The 19,289-nt window shown below is 39.5% G+C and overlaps 2 protein-coding genes and 1 long non-coding RNA gene across 3 annotated transcripts in view; 2 read left to right on the top strand and 1 right to left on the bottom strand.

Annotated features, from left to right (window-relative positions):
* Positions 1–19,289, bottom strand: part of LOC145444867 (dihydropyrimidinase-like) — a 177,442-nt gene that overhangs the window by 92,361 nt on the left and 65,792 nt on the right. The window lies entirely within an intron of this gene.
* On the top strand, positions 3,753–6,774 carry LOC145445539 (uncharacterized). Its single transcript, XM_080323726.1, has 2 exons — positions 3,753–4,445; positions 6,057–6,774. The coding sequence occupies exons 1-2, from the start codon at positions 4,405–4,407 to the stop codon at positions 6,523–6,525; spliced, it is 510 nt and encodes a 169-aa protein (XP_080179852.1). The 5' UTR covers positions 3,753–4,404; the 3' UTR covers positions 6,526–6,774.
* Positions 10,162–18,042, top strand: LOC145445316 (uncharacterized). Its single transcript, XR_013916955.1, has 2 exons — positions 10,162–10,429; positions 16,934–18,042. It is a non-coding gene; the product is annotated as an uncharacterized LOC145445316 (long non-coding RNA).

Consider the following 19,289-nt stretch of genomic DNA (forward strand, 5'->3'; position numbering starts at 1 on the left):
ATTGTTTTCATTTTCGGTGCAGCATTATTATTATATTCTTCATTCACAGTAAAACTGGTAAATACACACATAATTTGGGGAGTAACCTGATGCCCCCTAAGGAAAATGGCGAGATTGAAGTATATTATAAATTTCAGTAATCAAGTCAAATTGGTATTCCTATATGCAATATGAAGAAATTAGAGGTAACGTTGTAGGTCACGGATCACTAACTCAAAATGGGTAAGTTACCACTTTTCCAAATTGGTAGGCAGCGGGCAACAATATTGCAATATCGAAACATAGGATGTACGCTGTAACGAAAGTTATACGATACTGACTCGAGCGATATACTTATTTTGCTTACTACTGTATATTGAAGAAACGTGAATGACAAATATATAAGAAATCAGATATTATGACAAGCACTCGAGTTTCATTTTGTATTGTGAGCTACACCCGACCATTGGCAATGCTAAGCAGCGTGGATTATTCTGTGTGCGTTTGCAAATGTTCATTTTCCTGTGGCGAGCGTAAGGATGATATTTTAACATTCATTTTGCGATTTATCGTTGAGATTCGCGAAATAGATGCGTTGCCTGATCAAACACTTTCAGAGACCAAACTTCTGTTCATGTTTTGTTCCCGGGCATATTGTTTAGTACTGCTTACAAACTTTGTATGTATCTCAGAAAACAATATTTACATTGTATATTCACGTGCTGTTCCGAAATCTTGAATATGACCTGACAGGGCACATGCGGCTCGCGCGCTGGTTAGTCTTGTTTGCTAGTCATTATTTACACAAATGCTACTCAGAATTTGGAAGTCTCAATTATTTGTTAAACGGCGGCGGCCGCCCTCGTTATCGTCACTTCTTTACCCAATTAGTCCAATCGGCACGCTGGTTGAGAACCAATGTGTTAGAGGTTTATCGCGGCTGCTCACTGCACGTGTATTGTGTATAGTGACTATGTAGTGTAGGGTTACCATATTTTGGAATCGGGAAAGGAGGAAACCTTTACCAAATCGTAAAAGTTAGTTGATCCAAGTTAAAAACAGCTGGTTTTGATATAAATACTGGAAATTTTGTTGTGTTGACTAAAAAAAGGTCATCACTTTGCAGTTTTGGGGTGACTCGAGTCAACTTTTTCGTATAACATGACTTGACTCGAGTCACTTTGCAAAAATGACTTGACTTGACTCGGCGCTTCAGAAATGTGGATTGACTCATGACTCGGAGCAAAATTTACGAGTCAATACCAAGTCATTAAGTAAAAGGTGTCGAAGAAATCACCTCATCTTATGTATGTTCGGGTTGTTCGCGATACGCCGGTGTCACTTGTGAGAGCAACCAGTCATTCATTGATTGTAGGTTTGACTGATCCTCCATTGTTACAGCACAAATAAACTGACCGCAAACGAAACGATCACAGCTCAAGTTGTCATAGTGGCAATAGATTCATCAAATAGAGACGTATCTTTGTGTCTGAGACGGCTCAGTGCTTACATTGCGCACTGCTCACATTTACCAACACTCTTGTATGATTTAATAAACCGAAGAAATATATAGGTTTTGCGTTTATTTATATTCTCACGAATGTGTAGGTGTGGGTAATGAACAGAGGTGGTCAGTAACGAAGTACTTCTACTTTTTGAAGTACTTGAAGTAGATTTTGCCTACTCAAACTACTTTTTAAGTAGTTATGATTTTAGACTACTTCTACTTCTACTTGAGAGTTTTCAGTTTTGTAGGCAAAAATAAGCGTAGAATACTTACTTACTTGTGAACCCCCTCCTACTTCTACTTGAGTAGAAATTCCGGTGTTACTTCTACTTCTACTTGTACTTGAGTAGCGACGGTGACTACTTCTGGTAATGAATTGTACCATATCAATTTGTTCAACTTCCCGAGGCTTCGTATTCCATCATCTGTGTTGGCTGATAATAACAGACTGTAGCATGTAGCTATACAGATACTCACGTATTTTATTAGCAGTTCTCCGTGTGCTTGAGCGATGCATCACCTTTTTAGCATGAATAATCATATTTATTTTCATTATTTGATTCAAGATAAATGACCAATTAATCTGTCCTTCATTCAGTTGGTAAAATGTAATGACTTTGCACCATCACTGGTAAAATGTAATGACTTATTACATCATCAATCATACTTCGAAAATTCAAATTGACTTGAATTGTGACTTGACTCGTGACTTGACTTGATTTGACTCGACTTGACTCGAGTCACCTTCAAAAAACGAGTGACCAGACTTGACTCGCGTCACCTTTAAAAATCGATTGACTGGACTTGACTCGAGTCAAAATGTGCAATGACTCGAGATGACTCGTGACTTGAAGGTAGTGACTTGATCCCAACACTGTCACTTTGACTCGACTCCCGATTTACCCACTTTTTCCGTTAATTTTGCGGTGTTGACTAAATATTAAGGTCATTACTTTACTTTGACTCCCGGATGATCCGCTCGAACGTCCATATCATCTATTTCACCTATGCCGATTTTCGGTTGACTCTGTCCATTATCCTAGCTGTAAAAGCTGTAAAGGAGTTGAACTGCCAAAAAGGAGGACAATTAGGCGTCCTCGGACAACATTTTCAGTTTCCTGAAAAAGTAGGATGGGTTGCATTAAAAACAAACGGTGTTTAAAAAAAATTGTTTATAGTAGCCTATGTTTTGAACAGTGTTTTGAACAAAAACCTTTTAAAAAAATTGCGTTTTTCCAAAGTTGTAAAATGATACCATAATTGTGTAATTAGCCTACTTTCCAAAAAACATGTTGTACACGCCTACGGACAATTACCTCTCGATATTGGATGCTTGGAACCCGCAAAATAGTCGGTTCAACAGCGATAGTACAGATATTCCGTCAAATGAGCTAACTTTACTAGGGATGGTGTGAACCTCTGAAAGGTTCAGGTTCGTGTGAACGCGAACCTTTTTGAAAGGTTCTGTGTGAACGCGAACGTGAGCTGCATGACGTCACATGACGTCATAATCCCACTTGCAATGGAATATACGCTTAAGCCTTAACGGTCTAGGCCGGACCGGGCAATGTATTCGGCTAGAACTAGATTGATATTGAGCAGAGTGTAAAACGGCTTTTAGCCCATTAAAAAGTTATGCAGCAGTAGCCAACACCCCAATCGCACAGATTTGGTTTTTATGATACATTAAACATGAATGAAGTGAAATCGAGATGGATCCCGTACGCTTGCTGGATTTTTTACATCAAACAACGATATCAATTTCATTGATTGGTTGAATAAGCATCATTCGCTGACTACCTACATGTAGCGTATTTCGCTTTTGATGTCGTGTGATCGCGGATCAATCTTTCAGCAGGAAGTCACTAAATATTCACAAACAGAAAGCTGGATATTTCGAGCAAACTTTTGTAACAAAGCAGGTAAAATGTTAGTGATTGTCAAGGTGCATGCTCGTTTAGTGTTGATTTCTTTATGCTGCCAGCGACAAGCATAGAGTGGCCCGCAGTTGACATGCAATAAATTTCAACTAAAGATGTTATAATGACGTGAATATTGTAATATATAAAAAAGGTTCACAGGGCAGCACCTACCAAGGTTCGTTTGTGAACGTGAACCTCTAAATTTCCGAGGTTCACATACAGAAAGCGGACGTGAACCTCACGTTCACACCATCCCAAATTCTTACCCTATATTTTCAATTGCCAATGTCAATCCACTGTGACTTCACAATTGAATATTCCTAACGTAAAGGCTAAATAAAAAAACAATAAAAAACATGCTTTAAACAAGGGCCTTGTTTTAAACTTGTTTGTTTTAAATTGATTTTTTGTTTTAATTGCAATTCTAGAGGACACCGTGAAGTCTGAGAAACTATAAATATGTATCAAAAATCGTATCGGCCAACAATGGGTTAATGTTGATATGGTATGGAATATTCCAAATACCGTACAGAATAAACCACTCAAGATGGGGTATGGAAAGTACCATACCGCACCGTACTATGCCCTAGTTTCGTGAACTCCATCACAATATCAACATCCGCGTCTTTTCACGTAAAAGAATGGGTATTGGCGATTTGGCTACTGATTACTGAAGTCTACGTGAGTATGAATCTGAATATGTATCGAAATTCGTATACAGCAGACGTATGGAAAATTTCAAATATGGTACAGAATAAGCCCCTCACGAGGGAATATGGAAAGTACCATACGCCATACCTCACGATACTATGTCCTATTGTCCTGGCTTCGTGAACTCGATCGCCTTCCATGTTTTGATACTGCTGCGTTACGTCATTAATCTCTTTTCGATTTATTCATGGGTGACGGTCCAGCGTTGCCGAAAGCGGGCACACTTGAAATCACCATTCGTCAAAGTCGAGTATAGTTGTGTTGCTGTGAAACCGTCAGAGAGATATGCCGCCACATAGGATAGGGACTCGCGGAATGTCACACAGGTAAGCTAATGAGTGCTCCCATGGGCTACCGCAACACGGGTCAAGTAAGCTAACACCAATTGTATATTCCAGTTATAGAATCCGCTTAATTATGACACCGGATGACCCGGGCAACCGCTTTATTCGGCCAAAATGCCCGGGAACGAAACAGATATGAAAATCCGGACCATTATCCGTTTAATTCCGACAGAGATTTGCCCTTCCTATCGTTAGGTATCAGTTATCGCACAATAAAAACTATTGTGTTTAATTGCGTCAACACCAGATGAATGGTTAATGGTTATGGTTAAACAATAATAATCCATGCAGTAACAATCGCCATTGAACTCATATAAGGCCGGTCCACCTTCGTAGTCGCTCTTATACTCACTGAGCTTTTAGCTTTTACTTCGTTAGAATTGCGTCCATCTTGACGCCTTCCTCCAGCCACGAACGTGTTTTGTGGATTTAATTTTTAGACTTTCTTTAAATGATTTTCTACCTAACTGAAAGCTTTTTGCTTTTAATTCCCACTGTTTTGTGGTGGATAGGCCTACTTTCATCAAGTAAAATACCGTTTCAGCCCTTGCCAAACCAAAATGTCGGAATTAAGCGGAGTTGACTGGGTTTTTAAATGCGTCTTTTCATACCACTATAGTAGCTGATATTTAATCGTACAACAACGCACACTATATAGATCGCATATGGACTCAACCTAAACGGTCCGAACGACCCTATCACGATTTGTTTTTAGTCGCGGAGTCCTGTTTTCCAATACGCCTACCATCCATCACAAGGCACATATTTCGGCGCTTCTTCGATATCACTCCGAACTGCGGTTAAACCCGTTCAGACGCCAAACTGAACTGAAATGCGAGGTGTAATCGTATGGTTAACAGAATGACAATTTGGGAGGAACGCGGTGAAATTTGGGATGGTCAAAATTCATCACATGCGACTACAAGCTTTCATTGCGACATTACTTATACACATTACACACTCGTCGCTGTCACTGTTCGCGTCTAGGTGATTGTTACTGATTGTCGGCTGTTGAGTGAAGCAATTATAGGTTCATTCATTTCTCCAGCCATTGCCGAGAAGAATGGCGGTGCTAAGGTCAGGAGAACGAATTGTTGTAGTTTTACCAGCTTTTATCAACTTTGAGTACACGCTGGTTCTATACCACATTATATGCATAATGTATACATTTCTGCTGTTGGGTGAACATTATCACGCGCTTTTTCGACATCTCGTCTATCTGGTCGCGAGCCGCGAGTCGCAGACCCTGGTTCATAACACCTACAAACTTTACATGCTTAGTTTTGAGTATAGTGTAGCTTTGTACGTTTCGTGATATCGAAATATATCAGCATATATAATATAAATTATAGAATGCGATTTCCGCCTTTGTTCCCATGTCCACAACATTTGAATTCTGAATTTTGTTTCTGAAGAGGCTCAATGGAAACAAATATCGTAGGCTAGTAAATACTGCAATACCAATTGTTTTTTTTCTGTCGGATCAAGGTAAGCATAATATTAGATCACGTCCAGTTTTCACAAACGTTGAACACGCATACCGCAGATGTCGGCTACGTACATGTTCATGATCGTCGTCGATCTGTTTTTCAGGTCCCGAAATTCCGGAGTAGGAGGCTACCTATGCTGCGGAGTCTTCATGATTGTCGTCGGAGGGGTATTGCTTCCAGTGGGTCTCTCACTCAATTACTACTTCACCGTACCTCTGTCGGCTGGGGCGCTTCTGTTTGGACTTATAAGCCTTCTCATTGCGTGGTGCAGCTTTCGAAAGGCCAAATTTGCTAAAAATAGCACGACCGTGGCACCAGTGCGGTCTGTAACCGGCAATATGACCACAGGTACTGTTCCACATGCCGCCGTTACAGTCTTCCAGCACCAAAATGTGACTTCATATGGATTTCAACAACGACAGCAGTTTACCAACCGCCCATATCCGACTCAATTTCCAAATTCGCAATCAACTTATCCTACTCAAGTCCCGCCATATTCCGCCCACTCTACGTACTCCATCCCAGTTGCAGACGGAGCACCGCCGTCGTATGCGGAAGCTATCGCAACGTGATATGATTCCGACTTGTCGGATTACCATGTTTCTTTATCGGCGACTTCTTCTAATATCACCATCTTCATATAATATGCATACTTTGATTTTATCAACACTGTGCTGATACCATACCACGTTTTTGTACTGCGATTATGCAACAAGCTTTATCTGTGACTGACTAACTTATAAACAGTTTCCTGTTAGAATCATCATTGCTATCCCATATTGCACTCTAATCCTTATTCCAATAAAAATTACTCGCAATAATAGTACGGGACCACCTAGACGTGTTATTTTAGCCGGGTTCTAGGTTTGGTTTAGATTTGTAGGTTTTATTTTTTCGTCCGACCGATGGTATTAGTCTTGCCTTCTTTCTTTTCCTGTTATGAATACTTCGATTTGATTTGCCACAGAAGTAGTGTTGTAATACGATTGCGTTAACTGGCCTCATATATGTATTTAATTCAGATATAGCCCATTTCCGCTGTGAACAGCGATATTCTCATCTATTAAGATCGATGAATTCATCCATTAGAACAGCGGATATTCAAGTATGGGTTGCGAAGGGGATACATTTGGCCTGGGTCGCGACCGCACAAGAGCTATCATTTAATACACGTTGTTATTCGTGGCATTCATGGTGTTTTGCGACTTCAATGGTCAGTTACACCAGACCGAAATTCTTTTATATGATTGCGTGGCTGCCGGCGTTTAACAGGGCCCACTTTTAGGCGTTTTTTAAGACACCGCTTACGCGGATCAGATGGCGATGAGTGGCCTAGACAAATGGAGTGGTGAGAGGGTACTAGAGTCGAGGTCGCTCGGACTTGAACCCACAATATATTGAATTGCGGCTATAGATCATACCACTATCTAGGGTTGCATTTAAAACAAATGGTTGTTTAAAACATTTTGCTTTAAACAAGGGCCTTTTTGAAAAAACAATATTGTGATTTTTTAAGTTGTATTATTATGCCATAATTGTGTAAATACTTTCTAAAAACATGTAGTATGAGCCTATACGGACGATTTGCACCCGGCATAGCCGACGTATAAGATATAGAATGGTTGGAACCCTTGAAATAGTCGGTTCAACATCTAGTACGAATATATAGATCATTGGTTCGAAATGAATGTTATGATGATGATGATAAGCGCCGACCGCAAAAATTCTGCGTGAAAATGTAGTTCTGGTTAAAGATATCTTTGGTCCGTATATGTGTGTACAGATAACTAACCTACAGGTTAGTTAACTACCTACAGGTTAGTTATCTATAAGCATATGACAGGGGTTGGAAGCCTATTTCGTCAAAGGAGCTACATTTACCCTATATTGTTCAATGCCAATCCACTATGGCGTCACAATTGAATATGCGTGGCGTCATTACTTTAAAAAAAATAAAAAAACATGTTTTAAACAAGGGCATTGTTTTAAACAAGTTTGTTTTAAATATATTTTTGTTTTAAATGTAGCCCTATCGCTATCTACGCAATCTCGCCACGAATTTAATGTGTGTTATATTTGCTGAATTTCATGCAAATGTTTCTTCGCGTTACGACCGAACAATATACGATGGTACTTTCGAAGATGAAGTCGCGCATCTCCGAGCTGGTATCTGGAAGCGAACAGCGATAGATGTTACGATATTGAAGCTTTATCTCCACCATTTGTACCTTTTCAATAGCAGAACTTGGTCCATGGGCATGCGACATAATAGCTGCGACACTTGGGTATACCACAAATGGGGACGCGATACTTGAGTTTGTGTGTTAAATTTCGGATTAGGCTTACATTTAAGGTTATAAGTTAAGGATGGGGTTAAATATATTTAAGGGTTATAAAGTTACATACTCAAGTGACGCTTGATAAAGTGTCGCGCGTTCTAATGTCGGGCAACCCAAAAAATTTTCATTCGAATTTACCATAATAAGCCCCGTTACTATCATATTTTCATTGGTAATAGGTGAGATCGCAGCATTCTGAGAATTCACACACGATCCAGCATTTCAGTTAATACAAAACTATAATCTTACAGTATTGCTGTGGTTGGTATGCAGTGGCTGGAACCCGCGAAATCATCGTCGGTTCAGCAGTTACAACATGTAGATCAGTGGTTACCAACGTGGTCGATTTTGATAAACAAGGTGGCGAAAATACCAAAGGGGGCGACTGGGGGGCGATGGGGGTGAAAATGTTTGAACGTCCAGTGAGATATATTTAATTAACACGGTTAAATAAATGCACGTGAAGACGACTTATTCTTCATCTGACAGTGTTGGGATCAAGTCACTACCTTCGAGTCACGAGTCATTGCACATTTTGACTAGAGCCAAGTCAAGTCTAGTCAATCGATTTTTGACGGGGACTCGAGTCAAATCGAGTCACTTGTTTTGGTGGTGACTCGAGTCAAGTCAAGTCACAATTCAAGGGCAATTGAATTTTCGAAGTATGAGTGATCATTCAAAGTCATTACACTTCGTGAGCTGTGTTAAAACAAGATTAATTGGTCATTTATCTTGAATCGAATAACGAATATAAAGTTAAATATACATGCGAAAATGCGTTGTATCGCTCACACACACGTTGTAAGGCTGCTGCTAGTAAAATACGTGAGTATATACAGGGCTGTTCAAAAACAATTTTTTTTTCGAATTTCACTGGCTCCGTGATAAAATTATTATTTTGGCAACTCTGCACACGATATTTGGCTCAATTCCAACCAGTAGAAGCGAGATTCTTGCAGTGCAACTTATCACATAAAAAAGAAAAAATGATAAATAATTTTTTTCAATCTACACCATAATATTGTTAGGATGTCAGTAGAGACGGTGCACACCAAATTTGGCTCGATACAAACCAGTAGAAGCGAAATTATTGCGAAAAGGGGTCAACTCAGTGGAAAGTAGACGGGGAAACCGGTCTTCCGAGCACCTACCACCTCGGAAATATGGCCTTTTTTCAGTAAATTCACCAGTGATCAGACTTGGGTGAATAAATTTCCCGATTATGCGTCCTCTTTTTCAGATTTTTAAATATGGGGGGTGAAAATTTGTGTCGAGGTTAATAGTTAATAGCGACTAGTCGAAAAAGGTTGGGAACCACTGATGTGAATATAGATCATTGGTAAGGAACGGATGTTCTGATGATGATGACCGCCGACTGTAAAAATTCTTCGTAACGATGTTGTCCTGGATAAAGATATTTTTGGACTGTTTAGGACAGTGGTCGGAAGCATTTTTCGTCGAAGGAGGTATATTTACCCTATATCGTCAATGTAAATCCTCTGTGACGACACGCACACGTCATGGCTAAAAACAACAACAATAAGAAAAAAAAAACATTTTAAACATGTTTGTGTTAAATTGAATTTTGTTTGAAATGTAACCCTAGGTGCAACAGTGTTTATGAATTGACAACTACAATATTCTTTTTATATTTCGAATCGATTTTCGCAGCCGATGAGAGTCATGGGTCAAAATGCTTGCTTGGATAAACTTGTCAATATGACGGTATATTTTGCTGCGAAATTTGATGTTGTTAACAAGTATTCTGACACCATGCTATTTATCTACAATTTTGAAACGCTGCAAATGTTAGCCCTTGACACGAAACCATCAACTATATGGACTGGGGGATATCCCACGATGAGGTCATACAATTCAAGTAGATTCTCCTTCGTTCGAGATTCAAGAGCTTGCTATGCGAAGTGTTCACAACCATATGCATAGTGTTTCAAGCATTACTTGCATAACTCCGACTATTTTTGACATCGGGAATTTTTCGCTTTCGAGCTCACTCAAGGGTGAAGGCATTACTTTCGAACGTGTCCGTTTGGCGTTATCAGTTTTGGGTTAGTTCTCGTACTGCATGGATGGCCAATCAGAGCGATATGACGACCGTGACTGATCCACCGCGAATAAGGTTAGCTAAAGCACAATAATAGTTTATTGAGCGTGTATTCGTTGTTGTTCTTCAGTGTGCTGCGTATTTACGATTACGACAGCTCCAAATTTAAGGAGCAGTGTGAACCTATGGTTCGGCATGTCAGCTTCGTAAGCTTGGAGGTTATCATTCCCGATAAAGCCTTGTTGGATTTCTGTCTGCGAATACATCCAACCGCAGCTTCGTTCCATTTGTATGTCTCCGTCTTTTTCATCTTCGTTGTAATAGGCTACTCGCTGCATCACTTCAGTAATATGAAAGAAAACTCTTCATAAAATCAAAACAAACGGTTGTATTCTCTGCTCACATATATCTTGTCCTAAGAGTTCATATGTGAGCCTAAGATAGGGCCGAATCAGTGAGATCTCGGGTGTTTACGAAAATCGCGATGCTTCTATTAAGCTTGTAATATTTTTGCAGGGCGGCCGAGCCGCATAGACAACTCTATAATGTATGAACAATTGAACCTTGAACATACATTGTCCCATCCTGCCGAGTGGTTCAACTTGATTACTAGGGCGATTAATGTTAGGCCTAAAAACGAAAAACTTAGCTCTTAAAATTGAAAGGTTTAACTTTTTTACGGTAAAAAAAACATTTTTTTACCAAAATTTCGACTTGTGAAGAACTCAAGTTGCGCATATTGTATGAATATTCGAACTTTATTGCAGTACAACTAGAAATGTTTTGCTACATTTTCTGATAGTCAGTCAGTCAATAATTTATTGAAATTTTAACGATTCAAAACGACCACAAGATTGCAATATAATGAAAATGGTACGAACTGTCTGTCCTTGAGAAGAGGTTCGGCAACAATGGTGAAAGAACAATAAACAATTGAGCGGTTGTTCGTGTTGGCTGACATAGCACTGAATTTATACGTATATTGGTAGTGACACATCCGATTGCTTCAGTCTGACAATGCTGTCTATATTGCTGTTGTTCGTTTGTCGGTTTTTGATAGAAGATCCAATGTTTACGCGAACTTGTTTCAGATTAAGATTTGAGGTATCGCCGTGAGCTTCTTTAATCGCATATTGGAAGCGCTCCATATATTTGAGAGGCCGGTTGATCGTCACGCTTACCAAAGCATCCTCGCGGCAAAATAAACTAATAGGACCTACGTTTCGAGGCGTGATGATCATCACACCTTATCAACCTAATTATTTGACTTATGATTCACACTAAGTTGACAATTTACCATCTGCAACAGGGAAAAAGGTGTAAAATGTAAAATGAGAAGTTCGAAGACAGTGCGAGCTCTACGACATAAAGAATATTCTGCATGCAAACAAAATTTGACTTATTAAACAATTTTGACAATATTTTGATCCATCGCTGCAATTTTGACAGAATTTTGACATTTTTGAAATGTCAAAAAATAATCACCCTACTGTTTACAAAAAGTGCATTCTGTCATTTAAAATTTTAAAAGATTTACGTATGCGTATGTTTGATACCTTATACCAGTGGTTCTTAACCTTGCCTCCAGCGATTTTGAAGGGGGCGGAAACGATCAGGGGGCGATATGGGGGGCGCTGGGCTCAAGGGGGCGATAAGGGGGCGCTAAAGAAAAATGGCTTCGCAGTAGACGATGTGGTAGTAGGACATATCCTTAATGAGTATTCAGAGCAAATTAACATTCCACAAAACATGTCGAATCTCGAAATTTTGGTCGCGCTACGCGTCGACGTTTGCTGCATATGCTTTCATTAATGCAGTGGGTTAATATAATTTATGTAAAATGGGTTGTGTGTACTTTTAGATCGCCAATTTCCCTTTAAAACACTACCGTCACGCTTGCTAGGATTAATTTCAACAAAATGTATCGAACTATATAGGTATTATATCCTGCAGCGCACAGCGAGTTGATATCGAAGGAGGCACGGTATATCACTCTTGAGAGTGAGAGCCCCTTGTACATAACTTATGCTTTGAAGCTTTGAGCAGTAAAGAAATAACTAAACTTGTATTTGAGAGCTACAAAATTTAATCGTCAGAATATTTCTTCATCGTATCATAAAGGATGATACTATCTAGTGTTGTGATCCACAACTTCATATAAACGTTATATAATATGAGTTGCTTTGTTTGGAATACATTCATGTTGAAATAATAACTGGGTACAGTACTAGATGCAATGTGAACAGACATATCCGTCCCATTCTCATTTGACTTACTTAGTCACACAAAGCACTAAAACAAAATCCAATACCAATAATTTCCCCGTATTGCCAATCGCAGATGTGAATTCGGGATGTGTACATCTGGTTCGAATCACAGGGTATGAGACCGTACCCAATTGTTGTGATAACAACCTTGATTTGACCCTGAATATACTACATGCAATTATTATATGGTTAATATAGTCGAGTGGTCCTCGAGCGCTATTAAATCGCGAAATATTTCCAATACTAACGTCCCGAAAAGACCGACTGGACTTTGACCTCTTACCAGGACCGAAACTGCTGCAACCCAAACCCCTAATCGCGAGAGCGGGGGGAGGTGAGTTCAAAGGGTGCCCTAAATTATTCCGGTGAATTAACATAAATTACACATCATGTTTTGACGACTCCCCCACGAAAAATACGAATAATTATAGAAATAAAAATAGGCATTTCGACGTCGGCCATTACCACGCCACGATGCATGAAGACATATGAAGTTCTGGCCAATATGGAACTCCGAGAAGTGAGCCAGAATGATCGCCAGCCAGAAAACCTAAGCCGAAGAGGATTGACGGTATATGTTGACCGTAAACTTCGATGCATATAAGTCTAATTGTCCATAGGTGCTTAAATCGCGCGTGCCGAATTATCATAACGTCGAAATCTGCACCCCACAGGACAAATAACACCCATCAGAGAAAAATTATTTGCCAGTGAAGAAATACCAATTTCGAGTCGTGCGCTTATTTAAGTTTAACACGTTTATGCGTTTCAATATCTTTTGACGATATAGCGACAAGAGGTAACAAAATAACAACATGTAATGAAATAATTGTACCAACCGGCATGCCCAAATATGTTTGATTATTAATTACGTGGCCTTCATTTTCTAAGAAAACATAGCTCACTCTACGCTACTGCTGGTAAATCTGATTACGTGGGCTGAGAGGATAGAAAGTTTATAGCGCCATATATAGATGCATGCATTATAGAAAAAATTGATGCCTAGAGCGACCAGGCCACACAAACTTTGCTGACTATCGAAATTACGCGACGGGGTCCTTGGGGGCCAAGCCTCCATATGTTTGGTTTATCACGTTATGGATACCCAAGTTAATCATTTTTAAGGAGACTGACGAATTGCTGCTACGTATAGGGTTACCATATTTTGGAATCGGGAAAGGAGGACACTTTTTCAAAATTTACAGACTTACAATACTGGAGTAAAATCCGGAAAAATGGTAAATGTACATCAAAATTGTGGTTGGTTGACTAAAAAAAGGTTCAACTTTCAGGCTCAACCCCCGAAATACAGTCTTTCTTCTAGATTTTCCATTGGTTGACTAAAAAAAAGTCGTCGCTTACGTTCAAACCACGATTTCCTGTTTAGCATCATTTGTGCCCATTTTTACTCGAAACTATCCGCCATCTTAGCTAAAAGCTGTAAAGGAGGACGAATTGTCAAAAAGGAGGACATTTAGGCGTTCTCGAAGGACATATTCAAGAACCTGAAAAAAGAGGACAAGATGAGGGTGGGGCGCTAGGGCACGATAATTTTTGAAAGGGGGCGCTGGAGGAAAAAAGGTTAAGAACCACCGCCTTATACGGTTACCTAACAATTGGACAATTTACGCGGGTGTGGGTATACACAATTGATAGTTGAAATTGACCAATCTTGGAATTGATCATCAATGAGCTTAATTATATAATTTGGAAAAATACTATTTACGGTGGCAAAGTCTTAATTATTCATTGGAGACTAAAATCCTTAATCTCAAATCTCAAATTTTGAACATTAATTACTTCGTTTCGGTTCGAATTGAGTCAAATTTGTTGTGCATCGTTTTTTCAGACAATCTAACAATTTCATGGAGTGGCCAGTAAAATTTTAAAAATTTATATAAATATTTTTATTAAATAAATCCAAAACGTTTTCTTCTTATGGTGTGAGGTTGACGTTCGCGTTCTGTGTATGAGCCTCGGAAATTTAGAGGTTCACGTTCTCAAACGAACCTTGGTAGGTTCTGCGCTGTGAACCTTTTTCATATGTTACAATTTTCGCTTCATTTTAACATCTTTGGTTGTAATTTATTGCATTTCAACTGCGGTCCACTCTCTGCATGGCGCTGGTAGCAAAAAAATCAACATTAAACGAGCATGCATCTTGACAATCTCAAACATTGTACTTGCTTTCTTACAAAAGTTTGCTCGAAATATCCAGCTTCCCGTTTATGAATATTTAGTGACTCTTTGCTCTGAGCTTGACCCGCAATCACACAACACCAAGATTGAAATACACTACATGTAGGTAGTCAACGAATGATGCTTATTCAACCAATCCTTGCAATTGGTTGTCTGATGTAACAAATCTAGCAGGCTTGCGGGTTCAATCTTGATTTCATATGTTTATTGTATTATAAAAACCAAATTAGTGCGATTGGGGTGTTGGCTACTGCTGTTGTTTAAGGGGTAATATCGGTAGCAAGTACAGAAACTCGTTTTACACTCTGCTTGATATCAACATAGCAATACTCAGACGCCGAATACATTGTCCGGTCTGGCCTAGACCGTTAAGGCGTAAGCTTATATTATCTTGCAAGTCCTCGAAATTGTTGGCAAAGCGACAGAAGATATTGATTTTATGGGAATATTATGTCACTTGATTGTCCCAGTTGATACATTTGGCGACGTTTAAAGCGTCAATAAGTACTTCGGCATTGCGGCATTATATGGCACGAGTCGTCGCTAGGTATCCTGTACGTACATTGAGATCACTTCACTGAAACGTAGGGTTGGAATTAGCAATATGACGTCACGTGACGTCATGAGGTTAACGTTCGCGTTCACACAGAACCTTTCAAAAAGGTTCGCGTTCACACGAACATGAATCTTTCAGAGGTTCACACCATCCCTAATAGCAATGCCTCTATAGGCTGGAACATAGTAGTCGACAAACACCACGAATACAACAAAACCAACAACTTGGCGCCGGTCCAATTCTGGTTCAAGCTTTCGTTTTTTTCTGGCTAACTCATCATCACTGAACGACGAAATGCGATGAGGTGAGCTTTCTTCTCCTGTAGCAATGCGGCTACTGGTTGAAATTGAACCAAATTTGGTGTGTAGGCTTAAATTAGGAATCCTAACAATTTTATGAAGTAGCCAGTACGATTTAATGAGAAAAAAAGTTATTTTTGAATACCCCTAATCTACATTTTAGAAGACATCTTCTAGGAAAGCTATACTGGTAAATTTGATCACGTTGGCTGAGAGAGGTCCGAATTATTTGTAATATATGCAATTACCAATACCAATATAATTGACTAGGACCATTAATTAACTTTACAAAATCGTCATGAATAGCGGTACCAGGGAACTAATTCTCACTGATTTTTCATAACAGTATGACTTGCGTATGAGGTGCGTCATAAGCCAATAGCAATAAATATGTTCAACGTTTGCAGTTATGCATACCTTTTCCGATTAGTACGTGAATCGCGTGATACCGGACTTGGTTCACAACGGAAAGAGTGTGTGTTTGTGTATCGTGCTGGTATAGTGATGAACAGATGCCACCTAACAAGAAGTCGGGTTGACCACCTTAAGTGTCGCCCAAGACCAGCACTTATTGGGAAGGATCCTGACAAAGTACTACTCCGGTCCTGTAAGCATGTAGTGTAGGTCTATTCCTGCAGGATCATAGCCTACGCCACATTCTGTTCGAAAGTGTACTCAACAAGCTCGTACATAGGAAAATGCAGCCAATATTCGGGGAAGTAGGCTATATATACTTATTTACAGGGTCCTATTCTTGGGCCAAAGCCAGCCATAATGACACCGGATCAGAATCACACAAATCAATCGTATCAGTGAATGGAACGTTTCGGCATTGCTATACGCGGATTTCACGAAAATGCGTTACAGAAATATTCATCACTTACAGTAAACCTTCTCCCCCATAGTCAATTTACTGGAATAACATCAGAAGTTGTTCAAATCTGACCCGCGGAGACGTTTCACTATCACAACTGTGTTTAACACCGTCATGATGCACTGCAAAACTCCAGAACTAATATTGAAATGAAAACTTTCAGTTCCAATTTTTCCTTAATTCAGTTTATTCGCAATCTTCAACTTTTGTTAGCTTTTCACTATATTGCATCACAAAAACAGAATTCTTCTATATTTCAAGTTGGACTAAGAGGTGGGGCCCCGACGCCTAAAGGGTTGATAATAATCACTGGCCTACATAAATGCCCTGTTCTGGAATTTATTCAAATTTACAGTTTTAACGATTTCATCGCTCTGTTTACAGGTGCCTAAGCGATTTGCGCTCGCAAGGTGATCGATTGGTATCCGCAGGGGTCATGCTCATTTTCATCGCCTGGGTGCTGGTTGTGGTATCGGTGACGGCGACGTTTGCCTTCATTGGCCCTGCTGCGGCGGCGGTTGTGAGTGGAATCGCATGTATCGTTATTGGAAAAAGAAGACGCATCATTGAAAACAACGCGGCCACATTTCCTACAATATCCGTTAGCACCAGGAATACAGAAACAATTCACCAACCCAATGCCCTACCAGCCTGTCATACAGTTACGAATTCCCAGCATCATACGACTATAACCGAAACTCCTTATGCAGCTCGACAGCAGCAGTTCACCAGCACTTCATATCCAAGCCCATTTTCTAACAATCCTGCGCCTTCAAATTCAGCGCGCGCAATATATTCAATCCCTGATTTGGAACCTGCGCCACCGTCCTATTCCGAGGCTACTGCAGTTGGCCAGTGATTTTGACTCAGCAAATTTTCATGCTTTATTGTTCTTCTCTCTGTAATATTACGACAATGCACTTGAATTTATCGTTTCTTTACTTTTGTTTTCTTTTCGGCGCGGTATTATTGATTTGTGCACCAGCTATACTGTAAATATTACACCAGTGTCCGAGATATTATATAGGCCTAGCTATCTGATAATTCTTCAATTTGGAACTTACTTCTCATCTTATTTATCAATGTTGTTGCAACTATTACAAGTTTCATAACGGCCAGAATCACTGTTCTCGTGGTATCTGAGAGAAGTCGACATGAAGTCAAGATATTGGCATACCCAAGGCGGCTTGATGTGCTGGGAAAGTATATTCCGTACCGTGATACAGGGATCAGGTATAACTTCGCAACTTTGCAAAACTTTCTGGATTTTAAATTGCCAGTCTCATTAGATAGTGAACATTCACACTCGCTGGAAAAAAAATTCGTGCAGTATTTTCCTAATATGCCCCACGGGGTCGGATATGCTATACGTGTTTGGGTGTATTATTTCAAAGATTTTCAAGTCGTTTCGATACCTTTCTTTTTTTCTTTCTATAGCAGTCTTGTGGTGTACTGAAATGACGAAATTTTTGATAATAAATTGATTGATTGTTTTTTTTCTGTCCACCTCGACCTATCTTTTTAATAGTGCATTTTCGGTCTCTTGGTTTCAGAAAGATTGGCGAACCCTGGTTTAAAGTATTTTCGTCTCCAAGTAGAGACTTATGAAGAAAGTGATTGGAGTAGGCTGACTCTGGATCTTCCTTTTCAACTGGTACGAAACAAGAACTCCAAATGGACGAATATCTTAATAACATACCGTTGAAAAATTGCTGGTAATATCCTAGTAAGACCAAATACTCCAGTAAATGAACAATAAATGAACAGACCAACAACAAAACAAAGCTGGCTATGCTCTCACCACGTCGCTCACGAAATGAATGCACGTGCGCTCCAAAGTGGCGAGTGAGCCTTAAAGAAAATTATATCCACCGTGACATGTATAGAGCGCGATTCAATTCGGACAAGTTGAAATGATGAATCTAACGAACAATCACAATCAAGATGGTGGTCTCTAAGGTACCCGCGACCTTCGGCTTGCAAATACTTTGTTACACATGCATAAATATCTAATACCAAAAAGGCAGCATTAAATGAAGTTTTCAATATTATATTTCAGTTGCATACATTCGACGCAATTAAATTTCGGGTAAATTTCGATTTTTGAAGGTTCAGCGACGCAACGTTTAATCGTGTAAATGGTTCGCAAGGTGAAAAAGGTTGAGACCCACTGCTAGCCTACAGTTAATACTTGCACAAGGCAGATGATGATTGCAAGATAATTGAGCTAAATTTGAACTAAAACTTGAGGGTTTGCGGGGGGCTTGACGGACAATAAGGGATCTGCGAAGACAAAAGAACTAAGAACCACTGGCCTAGACGATGTATGGAAGAGGCATGCACTGCACAGTGCACATACACATGTACATTGCACAATAGTACAGCATTGCACACTGAATTAAAAGTAATAGAAGATGTTGATTTTACCTTTAAATGTACGTGTTAAATGCCGTAAGTTTAAATATATATCATATGATTCTTTTTGCTTATACAATTTATATATGCAGCTCGCAAAACATGGCGATTCACAAGTAGTGAACTTTTATTTCGTGTCACCATGAAGTCACGAATTGTGAAATGACAGCTGATTAGCCACGTAATAGGGCGAAATTTAGAATTAGAAGTAGAAATTTAGGGTCAATGTGCCTCTTTTGATGAGAAAGGTCCCGAGCCCAGCAGTATAGACAAATGTTGCCATGACATGGAAAATTTCAACTATATGGTACAGCATGTACCACTA

Source organism: Botryllus schlosseri, chromosome 8, assembly GCF_051294905.1.
Source record: "Botryllus schlosseri isolate E-star chromosome 8, Bs_hap1, whole genome shotgun sequence".
Lineage (NCBI taxonomy): Eukaryota > Metazoa > Chordata > Ascidiacea > Stolidobranchia > Styelidae > Botryllus > Botryllus schlosseri.